Source organism: Diceros bicornis, chromosome 23 (assembly GCF_020826845.1).
Source record: "Diceros bicornis minor isolate mBicDic1 chromosome 23, mDicBic1.mat.cur, whole genome shotgun sequence".
Classification (NCBI taxonomy): Eukaryota; Metazoa; Chordata; class Mammalia; order Perissodactyla; family Rhinocerotidae; genus Diceros; species Diceros bicornis.
Window position 1 is genome coordinate 3,962,914 of NC_080762.1, and position 23,883 is coordinate 3,986,796.

At 39.1% G+C, this 23,883-nt stretch overlaps 1 protein-coding gene across 1 annotated transcript in view; it reads left to right on the forward strand.

Moving 5' to 3' along the window:
* The window catches only part of SGK1 (serum/glucocorticoid regulated kinase 1), a 106,734-nt gene that overhangs the window by 66,822 nt on the left and 16,029 nt on the right, over positions 1-23,883 (forward strand). Inside the window, exon 3 of the mRNA XM_058566242.1 lies at positions 9,851-9,926. Coding sequence (XP_058422225.1) covers positions 9,851-9,926 — 76 coding nt within the window. The remainder of the gene's footprint in view (positions 1-9,850; positions 9,927-23,883) is intronic.

Below are 23,883 nucleotides of genomic sequence, written 5' to 3' on the forward strand. Positions count from 1 at the left end.
AGCTCACGTGATCCGGCTGCAATCAGAAGCTGCTCCTCTTAGCGTTGAAGTTCAGTCCTGAGTGAAGCTGTTGCTTCTCCACATGTTCTGTAGATGTTGTCATTCCCTGGACATTCTCCCACTTATTTCTTCATGCGCCTAACGACCTACCCACGGAATACCAAAGAGACGTTAGATAAAGAATCATTGTCAAGATGTCTGATTAACTTGGCTAAATGCTACGCAGTTTCACAATGGAAACCTTCCATCCCTGCCATTCAAAACTTTGTAAAAGATGTATTCATGGTGTTTTTGCTCATGCAAAAAAATGCATTTCTTAATTGTCAGGTATTGTTTTTAACATGTGTTTTGTATCCGATACAAGAAAGGTCAAATGAAATCTAAAAAAAATGTTGGCTGGATCTGCTATGAATGAGTCTTCCAGCACATCTGGGAACTTCTGTAAAAAATTAACTCAACATTCTGGACTCTTGGGATGGCCAGATTATTAACTGGTTTTGCAGGAGCACTCTGCACAAGCCAAGGCGTATAAGAAATATTTTTAGACCTGTAGACCATTAAATACTGTACAGTCAGCCTTCTGCATGAGAAAAACAGCAGGTATTTAAATGGAGATGTCTAGTTCCATTCACAGAGGAAAAAGAAACCGTGCATTTGTTGGCAATTGCATTCTACAATTTAGACTCTATGGCTAAAGTTTTATTGGAAGATTGAATATCAGACTTTTTTTAATTAGAAGAACGTTAAACATTAAGAATTATAGCATAGAAAAAATTATAATTACACTGGCCTTAAATCTGACTTAACTTCTGTATAGAGAAGCAGTAGGAACATTTCTCCTAGAACCTAACATAAAATCCAGATCCAGATTTCTATTTTTTTTCCCCTCTTGTCAAATACCTTTTTGGAGGTAAGCTCAAGGAGAAAAATACTAAAAATTATATTGTCCTTTGCAATGAGAGATATTTGAAACATTTCTCTTTTCCCCATAGAGCCTAGGAGTGAATGTTTGTTCATCATTTAACTTGGGCCTGGGAATCACTCCTTATATTACCCCTGTATGGTACAATGACTCTGAAATAGCCATGTTTCTTCCCTATAACCAGCGGATAAATACTGCTTAATCTATACTACTTCTGTTTGACATAAGTTGCTTTAAGCAAGAGATCCCTGGAGAGCTTAAGAATATACTCATACCCCAGTCCCCTCTCCCCTTGCATGAAGTCCTGGCACTGGTGTTTATTTTTTAAGTTCCTCATTGTAATGTGTAGTCATGATTGAGAACCACTGAAAAGCGATGTGCCTTAGATGGAAGAAAGAAAAATCTAGACATGGACTAGTCATGGATAAATCGAAATGATTTATTGAACTGAGCCTGAATCTATACAAACAATTTTGAAGATTATTTTTTTTCAGCCACATATTGTGTTATAGTCATAGACAACAGTCAGAAAGACAAAAACAGTCAATCATTAACACTTGTTTCTGATGAATACATTTGATAGTAGAGTATAGCCTAAACAATTTTCCACATTTTTAAGCAAAAAAAAAAAAAGGGGGCATTGAATGGCAAAGTCAGGAGCCAAACATCAGGTCAGGTCCCAGCCTTACCCTCTGTGGGGTGTAACTTCTTTCACCCCCAATCATTGATGGAGGCCTCAAGTACTCTGGTTAACCCCACTCTAAATCATTTCAGCACCCTAACACCAAGAATTCAGGAGGCTTAAAACTCTAGAAGAAAGGAATACACAGTGTTAAACCACAACATTTTGGCATAATGACTGTCTCCTTTAATTCCAATAACTTAAGTTGAGTGAGAATTATAGCCTTCATTTTTAATTGCTTAGGGATTAATAATCCAAGCATTCAGAAAATGTTTATTGAATGCCTACTGTGTGCCAAGCACCCCATAGGACTCATGAAGTTTACCAGAGACCATAAAAAAAATGAATGAGACAATTATATATATGCAGGTGGTAAGTGCCATGGAGAAATATAAAGCAGGAAGGGAGAGAGTAGTTTCCATTTTAAACAGGTGTCAGGAAAGGTTTCATTGAGAACGTGACATTTGGGCAGGTACCTGAAGGAGATGAGAGCTATGCAGATATCTGAGCAAAGAAAGTTCCAGCCTGTGTGCTCAGCAAGCACAATGCCTGGAAAGAAATCTTTTTACTTTTGCTGATATTATTTGTATATAGATAATTCAATTAACAGAGCAAACTTTTTCTATCAGAAGAGTCTATCTCTTCCAGCCTCCATTCTTAGTCATAATATTCCTGTTAACATGTCTGGTTCTATGACCATGAATAATAATAACTCCTCCCAATTCTTGAACCTTAGAGGGAGCTAACCCTAACCCTTACCTTAACCTTAACTCTAACTTAGCCAATTTTTCGAATAAGGAGACTAAAGCTAAGAGAGATTGTATAGCCTGCCCAGAGTTACATACATGGCCCAGTGTGGGGCTGCCATATTTTATTCCAGGTCTATCTGACTCCAAATCCCATGCTCTCAACAGCCATATCTAATTATTTCTATCAACTTTGATCTAAAATATATGCAAAGCAGCATCTCTTAACCAGAATGGATGTATTATAAACAACATAAATAACTTCTACTATCTGTGTAACCTTCTGTAAGTAACTTTACCTCTTTCAGAATCTGTTTTCTCACCTATTAAATAAGAAGGCTGAACTAAATCATCCGTTAAATCCATTCTCCCCACAAAATACTATTATTCTGTGATATATTAACTTGGGCCACTTTCACATCTTTTGAGTTCTACCAAATCAATGATTTAGTCAGTAAATATATATTGATTGCCTTTTCTGAGCCAAGCACAATCTCATGCCCCAAAACAATGTCTACTTAAGAATTTAATTGTATGCTTTGGTATAGAATATATAAAGGTTTGACTTAGATTCCAGTCAAACAAACTCTGTGTGCCTACCTTGCTTTGAGTTTTAACTTACAGATACAGATGTGTGATCATTGATTCTGGTGATAGTATCAAAAAAATATGTAAGATAGACTCCCTTAAAGCATCTAAAATGACTATGTATCGCCTCACTCCCTAGTCATGTCTCTCAATTTTTGCCTCTATAGCACTCATCTCAATCTCCAGCTTTAGAAAGAAGTTCTATGAGGGCAGGGACACATCCATCTAGTCCCCATCTATGCCCATGGCTGCTAGCACTATGCCTACTCTACAATAGGCTATCCACAAATAGTTATTGAATGACATGTATAACTGAATTAATTTCAAAATTGAGGGTAAATCCAATTGTTAAGAAACTCATATCAGTTCTCAACTGACATCTTGACATGTAACAGTTGAGATTTGGATGCTAGCCCTTAACCAGTCACTAACTTAGGCTATGTTACCCTCTAGTCCTCAGTTTCCTCATCCATAAAGCAAGGAGGGAGGTGAGAAAAGATCCTCAAATCTCTGGTCCTCTGGACTCTACTACTGCTGTAGAATCTAGAAAACATCTGATTTAATAAAGGTTTAACCTGGATATCTTGACTTTATGTACACCAGAGGTTAAAAACTCAAATGCTTGGGCCAGACAGGAAACATAAATAAGCCAAGTGGGTTGGGTGGTAAATACCCTAAGCAATTCACGGTCACAAGGGCCAAACTGAAAAATATTAAAACCAACAAGAATGCAGGTGAAACAAAGCCACAAAAGGAAGAACATTTGTCTAGTTGCTTGGGATCACAGTCTCTTCCAGGGGCCAAGAATAGTCCCCATGCTCCATGTTTTTTTGTTTGTTTTTTTTTTTCCATAATTTTATTTATTTATTTTCCCCCCAAAGCCCCAGTAGATAGTTGTATGTCATAGCTGCACATCCTTCTAGTTGCTGTATGTGGGACAAGGCCTCAGCATGGCCAGAGAAGCGGTGCGTCGGTGCGCGCCCGGGATCCGAACCCGGGCCACCAGCAGCAGAGCGTGAGCACTTAACCGCTAAGCCATGGGCCGGCCCCCATGCTCCATGTTTTATGGATGTAATTAATGTTAAGCAACTGAACGAGGATAAATCATTAGCTCACAGAAACCAACATGATAAGACTTGTGATCTCTGATGCGATTCCTCAGCTAAGCTCTTGACCAGACTCCTGCTGTCCTTGTCCAAACCCTCATCTTTATGAGGGTGGAGTTTGGTGACACCAGATACAAGGACTATGTGGATGTTTGCTGGAGTGAAATAGCATGGATGGATTCTCATCCTGCCAAGTGTGAAGTGGCGGACGGTAGCCCAGCACATGCACAAGGGCCCACATGTGCCCTGCAGGCCTGAAGTGGTAGCTTAAGCACGGTACGGAGTAGCTCCTTTAGGTGCTGGAGACTGTGGACAGCTGTGACCCCATTTGACCATCCTCCTGGTCACCAAGTTCCAAAACTCTGAAATATTTTGGACTCCTCCATCTTCCCTCATTTTCTGTCATTCATCAAATCTTACCAAATCATTCCCGCTGCGCTCCACGCCCACCCTTCCTTTCCATTTTCACCGTCCCTGTATGCTCGTCATGATCTTACCAACTTTCCTCCGAAGGTACAGCAGCCTCCTCCTCATCTCCTCAGCTTTGGTCTTCTCTGACTTTGGTCTTGAATACAAATGGCCAAGGCTCCTGAATTCCCTCAGAGTGAAGGACTCATTGACATTCAAAGCCCTTCGCCATCTGGCGTCTACCTCACTTCCAATCCTTTCTCCCGTGAGCCTACTGTTCCATGAGATTGTTCAACCATGTTGCACAAACACAGCTGGTGACGTTCTGCTCCCATGCCTTTGTTTGCATTGTCCCGCCCACCTTGGATCCTTTCTACTGCCTGCCCACCAATCCAAAGGTTGTCAGTGTTTTCAAAACCTGTTCAAGTCCGCCCTCCTCCTTGAGGCCTTGCTCTGCAACCCCACCCACACAGTTGCTCTCTCCTTTAACTCTGATGAAATTTAATAGCTATACCACATTCTTCACGTTGGGTTTAGAGGTAGTTAATATCAGCTTCCATATCGCTTTGCAGATATCTACGTCCTGCTCCCAAATCAGAATATAAAGTCCCAGTGATCAACAAGTGTCCTTCGTGTCCCTGTGACAGCCAGGGTAGCACCTTGGACTTAAACAAATGCTTTATAAATGCTTATTGGATGTAATAAACCCATCTAAGAGAAACAATCCAGGATGAATTTTCTTCCTCTTGAATATACAGAACTGAATTCAAAATTAATATTTGCAGGATGGCTTTACATCCTGTAATGGTGACATTTTCTAAAGCCTCACTAAAGCAGTTTGAGAAGCAAAATTTCATTTCCCTAGAGATAAAGTGTTCTTGCTTTCCTTTGAACGTAATCTGAGATGGGAGAGAACCAACTTCCCTGGCTAATAAGAGACAAGCATTTGAGAATTTCTATCATGTTTTAGGACGAACTAATGACTTCAGCATATACCGCTAAAGTGATTTATGGAAAGTCATATACAAATTATTACGAATAAGTCAAATGTAAATCAAGGAGAAAGTTGTATGTTCTGATTTTATTTTTCCTATATCATCATCACAGGTGATTTTTAAATTATTTATATACACATGTATATTTATTTATTTGGGACCAACATTCTTTGAATCAGGATGAGATGGATGGAGAAGATGACCATAATTTTTCTTGCTAGCAATCCCACCAATATTCCAACTTGCCATTAATTGGAGGCATTTTGTAGAATTAAGACTTTAGCTCATTTCTCATGTCAGTGGAACTTTTAATAATTTATTCCCAGGTTCATGTCCAAAATTTCTGAACGTCTGACTTCTCCCCAAACGTGATCTTCTGACGTACCCTGCCTTCCCACATTCAGGTCCTTCCATCCTTATTCAAATACCCCTATCTTTCTAATGTTCTAGTGTTGTAGTAACTTATGAAAGTAATTCTAGATTTCAAAGCTATAGTGATGAAGCATTCAGCAGGGACCTTCTAGAGACCATCCCCTTCCCTTCACCTTCACATGCCAACCTTTTCAATTCTATCAGGCAAGGAAATTTTACATCCTTTCCCTCTAGGGACACATGAGAAATAAGTTGAAAGACAATACCACTTTTGTTAGAAAAACGATTTTTTAAGATCCTCCCTCCCCAAAAATATCTATAATGATTTAAATAAGTGAGGATAAGTTCTATTGATTCTTTGGAGCTCACAATTGTAAAGAATCTCTTCTTAAATCATCAGTCTCAAATTGCTCTGTATGCAAAACACTGCAAGTACTTATTCTGTTTTTCAGAATGTACATGTGTCATTTATTAAATAAATAAGCTTTAATAACCTTCATTAATCATTAATAAATCCAATTATTGTTGAAATTGTTGGTTGCATAAAGGCATAATGGTTACATAAAAAAATGTCATCAGTTAGAAACACATTCTAAAGAAATTATAGATGAAGTGTCATGATATCTGGGATTTGCTTTAAAATATTCCAGCCTAAAAAGGGGGGATAGATGAAATAAGATTGGCAAAATGTTGATCGTTGTTAAAACTGGATGATAGGTACATAGAGGTTTATAATACTGTTTACTTCTGTGTATGCTTGAAATTTTCCATAATAAAATGTTTAAAAGCTCCATAATGTTCTTCTGCTGTTCTTGTTACATAATCACCTTTTCATCCCTCTCCAATCACACTTCCAAGGTGTATATCCTATTGTCCATCCTTTTCCAGGGAAAGAACCAAAGAGCCCATTGCGGATCTAGCCGGAGTCAAACCCAGGGTGCCGGTCACTTCTTCAGCTTCTGACTTCTGCCAAGCCTCAGGGCCTCGTGCAGACTCAGTAGGATTGACATCTGATAATGAAGTTTCTCACTTCTGTGAAGTACCTAAAACTACAGGAGTTAGTTATAGGGCATTGCTTATAAGCTGCTGAGGTATATATGGTTATTAATGGATTTATAGGAACGTGCTGAAAATCCACTCTCTGTGCTCTGCAGACAATTTGCTGTAGGCTCTTTGGTACTTAGGAATCATGAAGAATATCTTGTTATATTGCATGATAATAACACAAAGAGCAAGAAGGAATTCTTGATGACCTGAATTTAACAGGAGCAGCTTCAACGTGTAGAAAATTTTTCAAACAAATAGTGATAAGGGATGGTTCATAAGTAAATGAGATCTGGGGGAATGACATTTGATACAAATACCACAAGGACACAAGGTAATTAGACCCTAATGGATAAAGAACGCTCATATGGGGCAATTTTCCCAAATGGGTCTATAGTTATAAAATCAATTAGGACTTTTTGGAATAAAAAAGTGGCTATGTAATGGAGCATTCTTTTTTTGTGTGTGTGAGGAAGATTGGCCCCGAGCTAACTTCTGTTGCAAATCTTCCTCTTTTTTTTTTTTTTTTTTTGGTTTGAGAAAGATTGTCCCTGAGCTAACATCCATGCCAATATTCCTCTATTTTGTATGTGGGACACTGCCACAGCATGGCTTGATTAGCGGTGGGTAGGTCCACACCCAGTATCCAAACCCACGAACCCCAGGCCACCAAAGCAGAATGTGCGAACTTATCCACTACATCACCGGGCCAGCCCCTGGAGCATTCTTTACTTTCACAATATGTTAGATTTATAGGTCCTTGGAAACATTTTAATTACTCACATCCAGAAATAATGCTGGTAATCCTCCCTGAGAGTTATCCCTCAAAGCCAGTTTCTTATTTCAGTGGCAACTATCTGGCCCTGGCCTGGGAACTCCCAGCGGATTAGCTCACATGCCAGAGAGGATGACTTCTGGGGCAGAGCGACCTCAGTAAAGAGGCTTAAAACCATTTCCTGAGAACTGTGGAAGGAAAGAGGGCCAGCTAACCTGGGAGTGGAAGGCTAGAGTGAGATGTAGTAGCTGCTTTCACATATTTGAGGCATTATTTTATAAATGAGAGAGTGGCTCTGTGCTATGTAACTCAAGAATAAGCTAGAACCAGTGAGGAAAGTTTCAAGGATCCAGATTTCTGTTCAACTCATGAAGCACTTCCTAACAATTGGAGAAGTACTTCAGTGGAATGGGTCATTCCTTTGGAGGAATGTATACTGGGACTGCTTAGTGGGGTTGAGGGAAGTTTTGCAGTGCTGTTCCACACAGTCTGTTATTTTCCCTTGAGATTTATGTTTTAATGATATTTTTTTTTACCACAGTTTTACTTCTAAAATCATGTTTCCTATAAAAACATTACATTACCAGAAAACTCAATTAATAAAATGTAGACCACTTACATATTTATGTATCAAATATTTTATGTGCCTATATGATGTATTAACAGACCGGATGGTGATCTATTCCTAGATTTTTTTCGTTGTGGTAAGAACACTTAACAGGAAATCTATTCTCTGAACAAATTTTTAAGTGTACAATCTAGTAATGTTAACTATGGGAACAATGTTGTAGAGCAGATCTCTGGAACTTAATCATCTTGTGTAAATGAAACTTCATACTTATTGAGTAGCAGCTCCCCATTTCCCCCTCTCCCAGCCCCTGGCAACCACCATTCTACTCCCGCTTCTGTGTGTTTGACTCCTTTAGATGCCTCCTGTTAGTGGTTTCACACAGTTTTTGTCCTTCCGTGTCTGGCCTATTTCACTTAGCATAATGTCCTCAAGTTCATCCATGTTGTTGCATATGGCAGGATTTCCTTCTTTTTTAAGGCAGAATAATATTTCCTTTTATGTGTATACCACATTTTCTTTATCCATTCATCCATCCATAGACATTTAGGTTGTTTCTACATCTTGGCTATGGTGCAGTGAATAATGCTGCAATGAACATAGGGGTGCAAATAACTCTTTGAGATCCTGATTTCCACACATTCCTTGATACTAGTTCACAAGAAGAGAAAGAGCTTGTTCCATACTATAAATGGATGCACTGCTTCCTTCAACAATAAAGACTTTCTGTGAAATGAAATTTTCAATGGAACTAAGCAATGTCTTGATGACATTCTTGAGTACTTTGACTATCACTGCAATGGAAAGAATTCATCCATTAAATAGTAAATACTAGAGACTCTTCACAGGAATCAAATTATCACACTACAAAATATATATGTATGGAATGTCCTTTTTAACACTAAGATTTATATTTCCCTGATTGGGAATATGTTTGAAAGCCACACATCACAATAGTATAAAGTTGCATAAAAAGCAGATCATTGTTGTTCCCTGAAGCTTCTTGTAAGGAATCTATTCATTGGATGTGCACTAGGCAGAGCCCTTTGGTTAAATACATAATACCTACTGCATATATGCATGTGCTACTATTTAGAAATACAGATGCTGTTCTGATTATAAAATAAGAATTCATTTTGAAGTGCTACTGAATTAAAAGGAGCTCTTCCTTATCATGTGTTTTCCCAAGCATTTATTCTAGAACTACCGTTTCTGTTACATAAAAGTCCAAAACATATTTATGTGATGCGTGTCTGTACACTATAAGGTTGCTAATCATGCAGGGCCTCTGCAGATGGCTGTGCAGTTTGCGTACTGCAAAAAGCACTGGGTAAGGGTGTGGATTGGGGGCTGAGCTGCAGCCCCCGTGTGCTTCCTCAGCCAGGACCCCTGGCAATGAGGCTGCATCAGGCCTAGGTCACCAACCATCCCAGTTTGCCCAGGCCTGAATGGTTTCCCAGGATACGGGGCTTTCAGTGCCATAACCAGCACAGCCCTGGACGAACCAGGAGGGCTGGTCACCCTAATCAGGGCTCAGATGTGCCGTATCTGCTAGGTTCAGCCCTGGAATCTTGCCTGTAGAACTGTAGGCCTGAAACAGTGGAGCCATTGTCACATCACTTCTTTTCTCCTTATGTTTTCAAGGTGAAAGAGCCATGTAATCATGCCAACATCCTGACCACGCCTGATCCGAGAACCTTCTGGACTAATGATGATTCAGGTATTATTGGAAAAATATACTCTGGCCCTGTGATGGACTGGAAGCATACTGTAGTAAAGCCCTACACAGAGGCAAGGTTTGGGGGTAGTCTTTGTTTTTGCTTATTTGTTTGTTGGTTTATACTTGGACACCTGAATATACTTCACAATCATTTTCTTTATGATACAAGTCCCTTTTATTTTATCTTCTTTTTCAGCAGCTAAAGCATACATACCATCAGGTGCAGCTTTCTGGGTTGTGAGGTATTCTCGAGTATTGGGGGGAACAGAGGAGTGAGTCTAATTCCTGGAGGCGAGCACACAGGACTAGGATAAGGTGGGCGAGGACACTGGTCCAAGGTTCTCTTCCAGGGGAAGGAAGGGAGTAAAGAATCTAAGGTGAACGACACTTCAGAATGCTTAGTGGAGGGCAGACATGGCTTGTACTATCGATCCGGGATTATAAATCTATGATCAGAATCAGAGGAATGCCACTTTCTGAGATCCGAGAATATGCGTCAGGTTGTGTAATTAAAAATTACACTCAGACAAAGGGTAGGGTGTGTTCTTATAGGAGATAGAGGACATCTTTTCATTCTGTTTCACAAATACATTGAGAGCCATGGGGACTAATTGCATGAAGTACAGAGACTGGAAATGAAAAGGGATGTTAAGCAAAGGGGCTAAAATAATTAAGCAAGTGATACTAGAGCTGTCACCTTTTCTAATTAAATAGAGAACAGTGATGACACCTAATGTTTGCATTAGGCTTCATGGTTTTACAAAGCATGTTCCCCAAAATCTAATTTAGTGTTTGTGGCAACCCTGTGAAACAGGAGAGGCAGCCTATCCTCACTCTCCCGGGGTGAGAGATGAGATCAGAGGCTCAAAGAGGTTAGCTGACTTATCTCAAGCTCGGCCAGAAAATACCATGAACGGTAGTAGGACCGAGTTCTCCATCACAGGAGGAAGCAGCTCTCCTGTGAGAAGCAGCTTGGGCTAAATCTCTGCTTTAATCTTGTCTTCATAAAAGAAAATCAGAGACTCTGCCAATTAGCAGCAGCAGGAGGGGTTAAAAGGGGAGTGAAAAACTCTCTGATGCCGTTTTTCAAAGACCAGGCTTATGGTCTAAACTTATTATCAATTTCGTCTGTCAAAAAAATTGTTCTGTCTCGTTTTATGTCTTTTGAAGAAAGACAAAGAAACATGAAAGTGAATTGGCCTATTTATGCCATCATTTGGTCCATTAGCTGTACAACCGCAACAGACTGCATCCACTGGCTAATACGGCCATTGAGATCTACAGCACATGTGTTGTGAAGAAGCCCTGTAGGAGGAAAGATTACAATTAAAAATGAAATGGTTCTTAACATTATGTAAAGATAATGGGATGGGAGGGCAATCTATCTAGGACAGGTCCAGAAAAGGATTCTCAGGCATTTTCAGAGCTGGAGAAATTGTTACAAGAAAAACTAATGCAGAATATGTAAAGAAATAGTAAGAGGAATACTTTAGATCTACTCATTTAAAAAATATTTTTTTATATTGTTTTTGTGTCATCAATGGGGTTACAAAGATATAGTGTTCCTCCTGAAGCAGCTCATCTAATGAAGATCCACCCCAATAACCAATCCATGCACTACTGAAGTGATTTCTTTGTCTAGTGATTTCTTTTAGGGGAGAAGGGCTAGTTGTTCAGCCAATTACTGACACAGGGGTATTAAAATCTCCACCTACGGTGGTGGAGTTATCTTTTGCTCCTTTTAATTCAGTCAATTTTGGCTTCATATATTTTGAAGCTGTGATTTTAAGCACATACACCCTTATAATTGTTGTCATTTTTTGCTGAATAGATCTTGTCCCTCTTTATCTGTGGTAAAAGTCTTCGAAGTCTTTTTTTCCTGATATTAATATAGCCAAGCCAGCTTTCTTATGCCTACTCTTCACATGGTATGTCTTTTCTATCCATTCACTTTCAACCTATCTGTGTCTTATAGTTAAAGTGTTTCTCTTATAGACCTCATATAAGAGGTCGATAAGGTTTTCCTTTTCTTAGGTTTTCCTTTTAAATCCTATCTGACAATCACTGTTTTTTACTTGGAAGATTAGACTACTTACATTTAATGTAATTGCTGACCGGGTTAGCTATAACTATACCATCTTGCTATTCATTTTCCTCATGTCCCTTCCTTCTTTGTTTGTCTGTTCTTCCTTTCCTGACTGCTCTAGGATTGTTGGAATATTTTTTTAATTCAAGATTAATTTACTGATTAATTAATCACCTCTACTGATTTAGCAATGATTCTAGGGATTACAATAAATAACTTTAAGTTTTCACAGACCATTGTAGAAACCTTGAAACTGAATGGGTCCATTTACCCCACTCCTTCTCCCATTCTTTACATTATGGTTGTCATATCTATTACTTCTACATATGAAATAAGCACTAAAGTACAGTGTATTTAGGGGAAAACCATCTTTTGTATTTACCCAGATGTTTCCCAATTCCAATGTTCTTCATTTCTTCTTTAAGATCCAAGTTTCTCTCAGGGATCATTTCCCTTTTGTCTGGAAAAACTTCTTTTAGCATTTCTTATAATGCAATGATTCTCTGGCAATGATATCTCTTAGTTCTCTTTTATCTTCATGATATGCCTTTATAAGTGAAAGTATCTTTATTTCATTCTTGAAGGATGTTTTTTCTAGATATGGAATTCTGAGTGATGATTTTTTTTTTCTTTCATCACTTTATAGGTATTGGTCCATGGTCTTCTGGCCTCTATAGTTTCCGATGATAAGTCAGCAATTGTTTAAATTATTGTTACCCTGAATGTAATATATTGTCTTTCACTGGCTGCTTTAATTATTTTTAAATCTTTGGTTTTTATCAGCTTGACTATGATGTGTCTAGACCAGAATCCATGTTCTTTGAGATGTAGACCTCTCAGGTTTAGGAAGTCTAGTCTATTAGTAGTCTTAGAATTTGAATCTGACGGGTGCAACCATTTCTGCTGTGGTTTCTGCACTGCAGTGTGCCCTTTCTTCATCAGGATAACAGCACCTTAGCTAAAACTTTTCCCAAATGCCTTCAATTCTGTTACGTGTAAACACAAGCAAAAGCAACTCCACAGTCCTCCTTCTGCAGCATGCAACTTTATGGGCAGATTCTTTACAAAGGCAATATTCTAGTCTCAATATGAATTTTATTATAACTTTTACCAATTCCTGAAATAATTTTGATGAAATGACTCTATCATTTCCTATGGAACAGATATTTCAGTGAATGGAATATTTCCACTCAAAGCCAGTCATCATCAGAGAGTATTTTACCTATTTAATCTAATGTGTAGTCTCTTGATACATAGGTTAAATAGAGTTAAACATTAGGGGTAACTAGTTCACATTGCTTGACAGAAATAGAAGTTAAACTAAAAAATTATTTTGTTGCGATGTAGGGAATTACTGAGGGTTAGCCCACCCTGAAATCTGGTGTGTTCGCCTAGATTTTTATACTCACTGTGTTTTGCGTGACTACCAGAGAACAGGACTGGCGAGAGCACTTGCCATATGCAGATGTAGTAGTCAGAGAAAAAAAGTAATTTTTAAAAAGCTTTTTTTTTTTTTAACATAATATAAAAGTAGCATATGTTCATCATAGGAAAGACATGGAAAATAGTGAAGGGAAGAAAGTTAATCGCCCAGAATCCTACCACCCACACTTTTTCCATTGGATTTGACTCATACATTCCCAGCACTAGTTCTGACAATTAGCAAACAGGCTGCACGAGTTTAGGCTCTTTCTTAGTATCTTTGTTTTTAAGCTTTGAAACCTGAGTTGTTCATTTTTGCACACCTTGTTTTTCAATTGCTGGTCCTGCAGTGGCCTGTAACATTCTCCTAAATTAGAATTGCAAGGTAGGATGAGTTCCTCCCCCACTTCCAGACTGTGCTTTTCCCAGCACTATTATTGGCAACACAGATACCGTTCTCTCCTTAGAGGAAGTCAGACAATGAAGTGGTTAAACAATAAGGCTTCTTTTACAAGCGCCACGATTTTAGCTGGGCACTTGTTTGCCAGGTAAGAAAATATAACTCCTTGACGTTTTCCCTGCGCTTTTACTTGAAGTCACCTTTCACAATAAAATGCAGTTCTACCCTTGGAATTTTCAAAATGTCTGGAGTTCTTTCAAGTAAAAAATAAAGAGCAAGAATCATGACTGTGCAAATTTTTCCCAGAGAGATAATTTCATTTTCCCTTACATTTTCAGGATTATGCATTGTTTCTTTATATTTTCTAATGATTTATCACATTTTAAATTTCAGCCTGACTAGAGATATAGAAATCACTATAAAACGGTATATTCATATTTATTCAGGAACAGTAAGAGTTTATGTACCAAATGTAGAAATGAAATGATTCATAGTTTGAAAACATATGGGCCACAGAGCTAGATCAGGATTTCAGAGAATATACAAAATTAGATCATTGAATTAATATAAGGAGAGGGAGGATTTCATTATATAGATTTTTTAAAGTACAAACATAATTTCTAGATATTTTTTCCTTAAAAAGCAAAACACTCTCATATTTATATCCAGAAAACAGATGCTTCCTCCCTCAAACTGTGGCATTATCTAACAAAAAAGAAAAATGTGACCAAAGGTAAACAGGATCCGCTTACATAGGAACTTCCCGCCTGATACCTGGTGGCCAGGGTAGACTTCGCCTCTTGCTATTAGAGACAAATCATTTAGTAAAAATCTGTGGACACATGAAAATCTTTTAAGTGGACTGGCCTCATTTACTGAGGTCCTAACTACCAAAAAGGTGGCTACCTCAGTAATAAAAGTCATCTTACCCACTGTGAAGAATTCCAAAGATCCCTATGCCCCCCACAGGAGCAGAAATGGAGGCACGCTTTGGAAAGGACCATCATGAGAACTCTGCACTCTGCTGCTTTTGACTTCCCCTCGTCCTCCCAACTCAAACTTTTCGGAATCGACCTGGGTACTCCTTCCCTCTGTCTTTGGTCGGATGGCCGTGACCATCCTCAGTTTCCTGGACCACGTGTCTTTCAGTCAACTGCACTCACATCAGAGGCCGTCTGGCCACGCTGCCCGGTGAGCCTGCGCGGAAGCTGCCCCTCGCTCTACAGGCTGCTGTGGCCTCTTGAGCCAGGCCGCCCGAGTCTGCCGCCAACTTCAACGCCCACCACCCGTGTGACTCTGCGCCAATGATCGCACTCCTCTGTGTTTCCATTTCTTTCACCTGCAGAAATGCGATATTAACGTTAGACCACAGAGAGTTGTGAGGGTTAAACAGATAATGCAGGTACAGGTACCTAGAACTATGTGTAGCATAATGCTAGTGGACAACTTATGTTAGCTCTTCTCACTTGGAGAAAGAATTATTCTGCTTATACAAACCTCGACGCTGATCCCCTGCCCTATATGGGGTTACAAACTATGGGTGGAAAGAAGAATACGTTTTATTTTGTCATTACTGTCACTATTTCATGCTTTACTGGACCTGTAGCTTGTTTTTTTCTCCCTGAACCACGAAGCTCAGCATTCACTGTCTTCTGTTATCTGGGTCTCCAGACACAAGACTGATAAACTTCCTGAAAATAGACACGTCTGTACAGAATATCCTCAAGCTGAAAGAACCTTTGCCATCGCCTAGTCATTTAGATAAAATATTGCTTTCTTAAGCAAGCATCTGTACAGCAAAAACCACTTAGTTTTGCATGACTTTAACCATCTACAATGGTTTAGAGGGTTCCAGGTTCAAGGACGAGTTATTTATTCCGGCGAGCAGCAAAATGTCATTCCAAAACTCCTCTCTCTAAAGATACTGAGAGTCGTGCTCATCTAGCATTTAAGTTCTGTTTGACGGAAAAAGTTCGTCAAATCTGACACTGATGATTGACCTGCTGCCAAGTGTGTGAATGTGACTCTAGACTCAGTTTAGTTCAGCACAGAGAAGCCCCCTCCGCGCCCTCGGATCGTGTAAATTAAGACTTCAGCTTTCTGAAGCTTTACAGTTGGAGCAAAATCTGTTTCTCTCTTTGTTGAACTCACAATTTTCTCTTCCTCTTTGTTCTGACTAAAATTACTTTTTATTTCTGCTGTTTTACTCAAGGCTAAATTAACAGTGTTTCACAATGGCTGATTTTCCGATTCCCCAGAAAAAGAGTCCCCACTGTTTTTAAGTATTTTCACACGACGTTTCCTTGTGCCCATTTTAGTCAAATCATTCTTTTCATGTCTAAGATCTTTGATTTCTATAGTATTTAAAGGACATTTTATTAAGGCTGAAATAGTATCAGAAAATTATCTCACTTAAAAAATGCAAGGAAAATAGATTAAATACAACCTCATAATTTTAGCAATGTTATTTTTCTCATATTTTAATGAATCCTTCCTCATTTTATTAGTTTATATCAGCCAAATATGACAGCAAATTAAAAAAACCTAGTAGATTTAAAAAGTTGCAGCTAATGTTAAAATGTCCTAATGTATTTTATTATTTTAAACATGCTGAAATATTCAGCCCTTGATAGCTTTCTTTCTGCCCAAAAAGAGAGTCCCATAATGCGTGCTCCAAAACATATAAGACAATATTTCAGGTTATATGTCTGTCATGGGAAAAAATCATTTTGGACTTTTGCCCCTAGTAACAGAAGTATTTTATTTGGTTGAATAACATAGTTTTACCAAATTTGAAGACAAATTACTTTATAACTTTAAAACTGTACATAATAAGAATAGGCTAATGACTAATACTGAAAACAGGCGGTCCCAGGGATGAAAAGGCGCATAGAGAGGGGCAGGTGCAGAGAGGGAGGGATGAGGCATGGAGGGTGAAATGGAGGGGGTGAAGGAGCATAGGGACATGGAGGGAGTGTGTCAACCTGGGAAGCTCAGAGATGAGAATAGAATTAGAATTTAGGGCAAGGAGCTCCTAGCAAATTTATTTGTAAAATGAAAGTTGATTGACGTAAATCAACTCTAAGATTCTTTCTTACTCTGAAACTCCTTTATTCTATAAAGGTGTAAATTAACAGTGAAAAGAAAATGCAAAAGGATTTAGAAAAGAATTGGGTGAGGGTGAGCTGGGGCCCTTGGAATGGACTTCAATAAGCAGTTGGCTCTGTGAACCCTGACCCTGCCTCCTCAGAAATATGCAGCAATCAGCTCTTTCCACTGATTAAAATTTTGGCTCTTAGAGGAAAATTTTATATTAATAGTTGAGCTGCACTGTTCTTGTAGGTATTAAATTACATAACACACTGGAGTTTTCAAATAGTTTTCTCATACCTAATCTCATCTGATCTTTCCAATCGCCCTGTGGGATTAGCAAAGTGGGTGTTAACCCTGAGGATACTTGAAGAAGTTAAGTGCTTGGCCCAGAGCTAAATAATGAGTCATAAATGCTAAAACACAAAACTGAAGTTAGATCTTCTGGAAACGCCTCCAGTTCTCTTTCTGCTGCTTCAAAAAGGTAAGCATGGAGCTTTGCAATGAAAGTAGCTTGAATATGGACACAAGTGTTGGGGAAGGAGCAGGAAGTAAAGGATGATATTCAAACGCAGATGTGATCTTGCCATTGGGCGGGGGGAACTGGGAAAAGGAGGAAATTAAGGCCAATACAGGGCTTGTTTTACAGGAGTGAGATAGACCCTATCCCTTTCTGCCCAGCGCTCAGGTCGGTTCTGTGGATAAGGAGGCAACAGTTTTCACGGTTGCAAACTCAGGTAAATAAACTGGACGGACACAGGTAGACTATGAATAAAATCGTGTAAATACAAGTTAGAATCATGATAGCTGCCAAGTTAGACAGGGACTGTCACTTGGAACAGATAGGGAGACAGATCATTTTACTGGTTAAAAGTCGAGCTTTTGGTGTTAGAAAAACCTAGATGCACATTCTGGTTGTGCCATTACTGGCTATGTCAGTCACACAGCTAAGGTTTTCCTCATTAAGCCTCAGATCTTACGAATGTATAAGGGGATAGCAACAGCTTTTCCTAAGGTCATTATGATGATTAAATAAGAAACTGCAGAAAAAGCACTAAAGCTTAGTGTCTGCCACTTAGTATAATCATTCAGTGTTAGCTATTATAATAGACGCACTAAACTGCGGAAGTTACGGAGAGGAACATTTTCATTTCTGCTTAGCAGCATGTCCTTAGCACCACCGTAGTGCCTGGCTTTAGAATAGTGGAGGAGCTGTTCCTTAGCAAACTTTCATGAGGATATTTGAACGTGGTCTGGGGAAGTATTGTACCCGTTGATGCTAGTTGACAATGGTAGAGATAGCCTTGGAAGTGGAGGTCATTCCAGTGAAAAAGTAAAGAAAGAACTTAGTAAATGCTTATAGGAATATTGTAGGGAGGTCATAGTTCCTAAGGTCCTTTTAATACTAATAGAATCTGTTCACAATTGTATGAACAGCATGAAATGAGGCTGGCAGTGCTGTTCAAATAAAAACCCCAACTTTCATATATATACAATAGTTTCAATCTTTGAAACAAAGAGAAAAAGATCATTGAGTGTGCTGGCTATGAACTGCCCTTCATACACATGAATACAGGAGAGCTACGGGGAGTAGCGATTGGGTTATTTTAGAAATGGCGATGAGTCCAAAATGATCCGGCCACATGCCTTCACTCAGTCTCTTTGTGAGATAAATTATCAGCAAGTAGTCTGTGAAAATCAGAAAGGATTGCTCTCTAAGGAAAAATAATTGGCTCATATGGGGAAGACAAGACGTTAGATCCAGCAGCACCATGTTCTAACAAGGCTGCCTGTGTTAGACAGTTTTCCTGTTATTCCTGGTGTCTAGTGTATTTGTTCCTCTTTGACATCTTTATGTAAATGTACTTTTGAATATTTTTAAAATATTGAAAATTTAATAATATTAATATACTACATAATGTATATATACACATAATATAAAGTGTGTGATATTAACTCTAATCCTCCGTAACTGTTTTAAGAAAAGAGAGGGAAAAGGAATAGCAGTCCTGGGGGACCTTACAAGGTCCTTGTCAACCTTATAGAAACCAATAATCCTAAAGAAAATGAAAGTCCTGAAAGAAAATGGAAAGTGGGAAGAGATAGAAAGAAGGAGGCAGAGGAGAGTGGCAAGTGGGGCTTAGAGGGAAATTACGCGTGTTGGGCTCATTTCTGCTCTCTGGTTATTTGTTCCCATTATAAAAGGAAAAGTCCAAAGGCAGTGGGCCATCAGTGATGCTCACAAGAGCAGCTTGTGGATATAAAAGTATAGTATTTAACATGTGGTAAAGAGAGAAAGGAAAACACTTTTGCTTTTAAAGGTAAATTCAAGGCTTATTAAATAAAACTTGTCAAACTGGATTTACGTTGGAATATAAAAGGTACATGAACAACATGATTTGTGAATGGATTTCAAATCGGTCTACCATGATGATCTATGTTTGTGTCCTAAGGCTTTAGATTTTTAAGCAATATTTTATGAATTGTGAAGTAGAATCATTGTAGATACTAATGATAGTAATAGCTTTGTCTCTCTGGAATTGTCATTTGCTCTAAAGGAGGAGAGAGTACAGTGCAATTTTAAACACAAAGTTTTATAAACAAATAACATTATAGTTCCTTCTTTAAGTGACCGTATTTATTTAGTTTAGACAGCGAGGCATTATTCATGATTCCTATCTTTTGCTCCCATCTGTTTCATTTCTCCTCTGTAATTTTCTTGTGGTCTTATGCAAAAGCTTATTTTCATTCTTTTAGATTTCTTGTACATCTTTTCTGAAGTGGTGACTATGAAACAAGAGTGGTGTTATCACATACAAAAAAATAACAGAAGTAGTTAATATATCTGAAACTCGTAGCCAAACCATCACACAGTTCTTTTGTGACAACTAATATTATTTGTTAAAAGGATTCTATAATCACAACTCAAAAACAAATAGTACTGTCAGAAGTGTCTGCTGGCATGACCATATGCTCTTAGAAAATCAGGCTGTGATGGCTAATCATGGAAGTTCTGATCCAGGATATAATAATAAAAACAAAAATAAATTTACTCCCATTAACTAGTCTAGAATAACATCTCTCACAGAAATGTGTCACCTGAGCAAAGGATCAAGGCTTTTAATGTTTATCTTAAGGTTTTAAAGCTGAGAAATATAGATAAATAGAATATATGGTGGGCCCAGCAGAGAAATTTATTCATCAAATATGTCCAATATTTACTGTACATCAATTATGCACAAGGCTTATGTTAGGAAGTGAGGAAAGACAATGGCACAAAATAATCCTGCTGTTTTGGTGTCTCAGATTTCCAGAAAAGTATAAACATGTGCACAGATTCCTAAAATCCCTGCTCAGTTGAGAGGGTCGTTGCTAGAGGTGATGGGATCAGTGAGGTTATTGGTGATCTTCAGAACTGGGGATGAGCTTCAAAGCTTTAAGATAAGCTGTGGGGAAATGGTGTTCCTGCCATATCTCCTGCACTTCTAGGAGTAGCCAATAATGGACGCATCCCAAGTCAACAGATATCAAGAAGTCACGTTTTTTCAGGGCTTTTTAGGTGTCAGAAGGACTAAGGTGCCATATCCTGGCATATGGAGTGTTTGGCAACTTCACATTGCTAAGTTGTGGCGCTACTGTGTAAAATATGAAATGTGCTTGAGGTGACCCTCTGAATTTCCCACAAAAATTGTTTAGTGCTGAGACAATGCCTTCCATACTTTTATTCAATATTTTCAAATATGTTAAGCAGATGATCACATAGTGTAGTTAGGACATCACAGTAACCTTTCTTTGAATTTTCGCTTGGTAAACTGATGCAATGCCCAATTTTCATAGGGTTACAAAGAATGTTGTAAATTATTAGCTAAAAAGAGAGTGAGAGGACAAGAAAAACAAGAAAACCCAAATATCAAAGCGAGCCAGGAATGTTCTAAAAATAGTGAAATGTACTCAAATCTCCTAAGCACTGAGAAAGCAGCAGATGAAGATGTAGAATCCTCAGGAAATAAAAATTGTAGTGCTTAGTATCAAGTCAGTGGGTTACTGCATTTTCCTATCTCTGTGTGAGATGGAGCTTGTGTTTCACACCCTCATGTTATGGATGACACTACCGAGTTACTGATCTATACGTACATATAATCACAGGAGTGGACGGCTGCAATACTGTAGCCCCTTTCTGGGACTTATCTGAAGGACAGTGCTGAAGGGAAATCCTCTCAGAAGGCAGAATTTAAGAGCAATTCACCTGATTGTTCATTTTGCTTGGAAGAATAACTGGCCGGACATGCGAGTATATACCAATTCATGGGCTGTAGCCAATGGTTTGGCTGGATGGTCAGGGACATGGAAGGAACATGATTAGAAAATTGGTGACAAAGAAATTTGGGGAAGAAAAGTGGATCTATCTCTGTGAATGGGCAAAAAACATGAAGATATCTTTGTCCTGTGTGAATGCTCACCAAAGAATGACCTCGACAGAGAAAGATTTTAATAATAAAGTAGATGACCTGTTCAGTCCATACCAGTCAGCCTCCTTCTCCAGCCAATTCCTATCATCACCCAATGGGCTCATGAACAAAGTGACCATGGTGGCAAGGATGGAGGTTATGCATGGGCTCTGCACCATGGACTTACACCCACCAAGGCTGACCTGGCTACGGCCATCGCTGAGTGCCCAACCTGCCAGCAGCAGAGACCAACACTGAGTCCCTGACATCATACCACTCCTTGGGGTAATCAGCTAGTTACTTGGTTGCAGTTGATTACACTGGACTCCTTCCATCATGGAAGGGGCAGCCTTTTCTTACCGGAATAGACACCTACTCTGAATATGGATTTGCCTTCCCTTAATGCAATGCTTCTGCCAAAACTACCATCTGTGGACTTGCAGAATGTCTTATCTACCATCATGGTAGTCCACACGACATTGTTTCTGGTCTAGGAATTCACTTAACAGAAAATGAAGTATGGCAATGGGCCCCGTGTTCATGGAATTCCCTGGTCTTACCGTGTTCCCCACCATCCTGAAGCAACTGGCTTGATAGAACAGGGAAATGGCCTTTTGAAGACTCAGATACAGGACCAGCTAGGTGCCAATACCTTGCAGGGCTGAGACAAGGTTCTCCAGAACTCTGTGTATGCTCTGAATCAGTGTTCAATATATGGTACTGTTTCTCCATAGCTGGAATCCACAGGTCCAGGATTCAAGGGTGGAAATGGGAGTGACACCACTCACTATTACTCCTAGTGACCCACTAGCAAAATTTTGCTTCCCGTCTCCCCAACTTTATGCTCTGCTGGCCGAGGTCTTAATTCCAAAAGGAGGTATGCTTCCACCAGGAGACACAACAACGATTCCACGGAACTGGAACTTAAGACCGCTGTCTGGCCACTTTGGGCTCTTTGTGCCCCTAAATCAACAGGCAAAGAACGGAGGTAGTGAGCTGGCTGGGGTGATTGATCCTGACTACCAAGGAGAAATTGGACTGCTATTCCACAACGGAAGGAAGGAAGAGTATGTCTGGAAGATAGGAAATATCTTAGAGTGTTTCTTAGTATTACCATGCCTTATGATTAAAGTCAATGGAAAACTGCAACAATCCAATCTAGGGAGGACTACTAATGGCCTAGACCCTTCAGGAATGAAAGTTTGGGTCACCCCACTAGGTAAAGAATCATGACCAGTTGAGGTGCTCACTAAGGGCAAACGGGTAGTGAAAGAAGAGAGTTATAAATACCATCTACAGCCACATGACCAATTACAGAAACAAGGGCTATAATTGTCACAAGGATTTCTTCCTTATTTGTTATGAATATGTTTGTGTGTGTGTGTATGTGTGTGTATATATATATATGTATATGAAGTAAATATCTTTGTTTTCTTCCCTCTCTTATCCCCTTATCATGTAACATGAGATGTATTGACTTTATATCAGTATTTAAGAATTGTGAACTTTACATGATAGTATTTGAGTTACAGGAAATCAAGGAGTAGAGTTAAACATCCAGCAAAGACTTTGCATCCTCTTCTGGGGAAAGGATTAGTAGGTTTTCGGTGTATGCAGGATAATTGTATCATGTTGGGGAAAGTATGACTGTGTTATTGTCTTTGTATGGAGATTAATTATGATTCAAGAAGATGCATATGGGTGCCAAGTTGACAAGGGGTGGACTTGTGATAGTTAATTTGATGTATCCACTTGGCTGGGCCACAGTGCCCAGATATTTGGTCAGACATTATTCTGGATGTTTCTGTGAAGGTGTGTTTTGTATAAGATTAATATTTAAATCAGTGGACTTTGAGTAAAGCAGATTGTCCTCCATAGTGTGGGTGGGACTTATCCAATCAGTTGAATGCCTTAACAGAACAAAAACTCACCTCCCCTGAGCAAGAAGGAATTCTGCCAGGTGATGGCCTTCAGACTTGAGCTGCAACATCAGTTCTTCTCTGGGTCTCCAGCCTGCCAGCCCACCCTGCAGATTTTGGACTTGACAGCCTCCATAATTGCATGAGCCAATTCCTTAAAATAAATCTCTCCATCTTTCTGTATACACACACACACACACACACACACATACATATACATCCTATTGATTCTGTTTCTCTGGAGACCCCTGACTAATACACATGTATGAATATATAATCACAGCGATATGAAATGCAATCACTCACCAACTTAGTACTAAGTGTGTGCAACACTTGCACACGTGCTGTGGCTCATGCCACTCCTGGCAACCTAATGGTCATTCTGCTATGGCTTCAAAACTACACACTAGGCACTGCACTACAGGGCCCTTTTATCAAGGCCTTACCATTGTGTAGAGAAGGATATTTTAAGAGAAAATAAAGTAGGAGGGTTTTGTACTGTGTTCATTCAGGCTTTCTGGCAATATGAAAGTTATGGAAGAACTTTATGATGGCAAGGTAGAGAGCAAACACCTGTGAGGCAGCTGTGTTA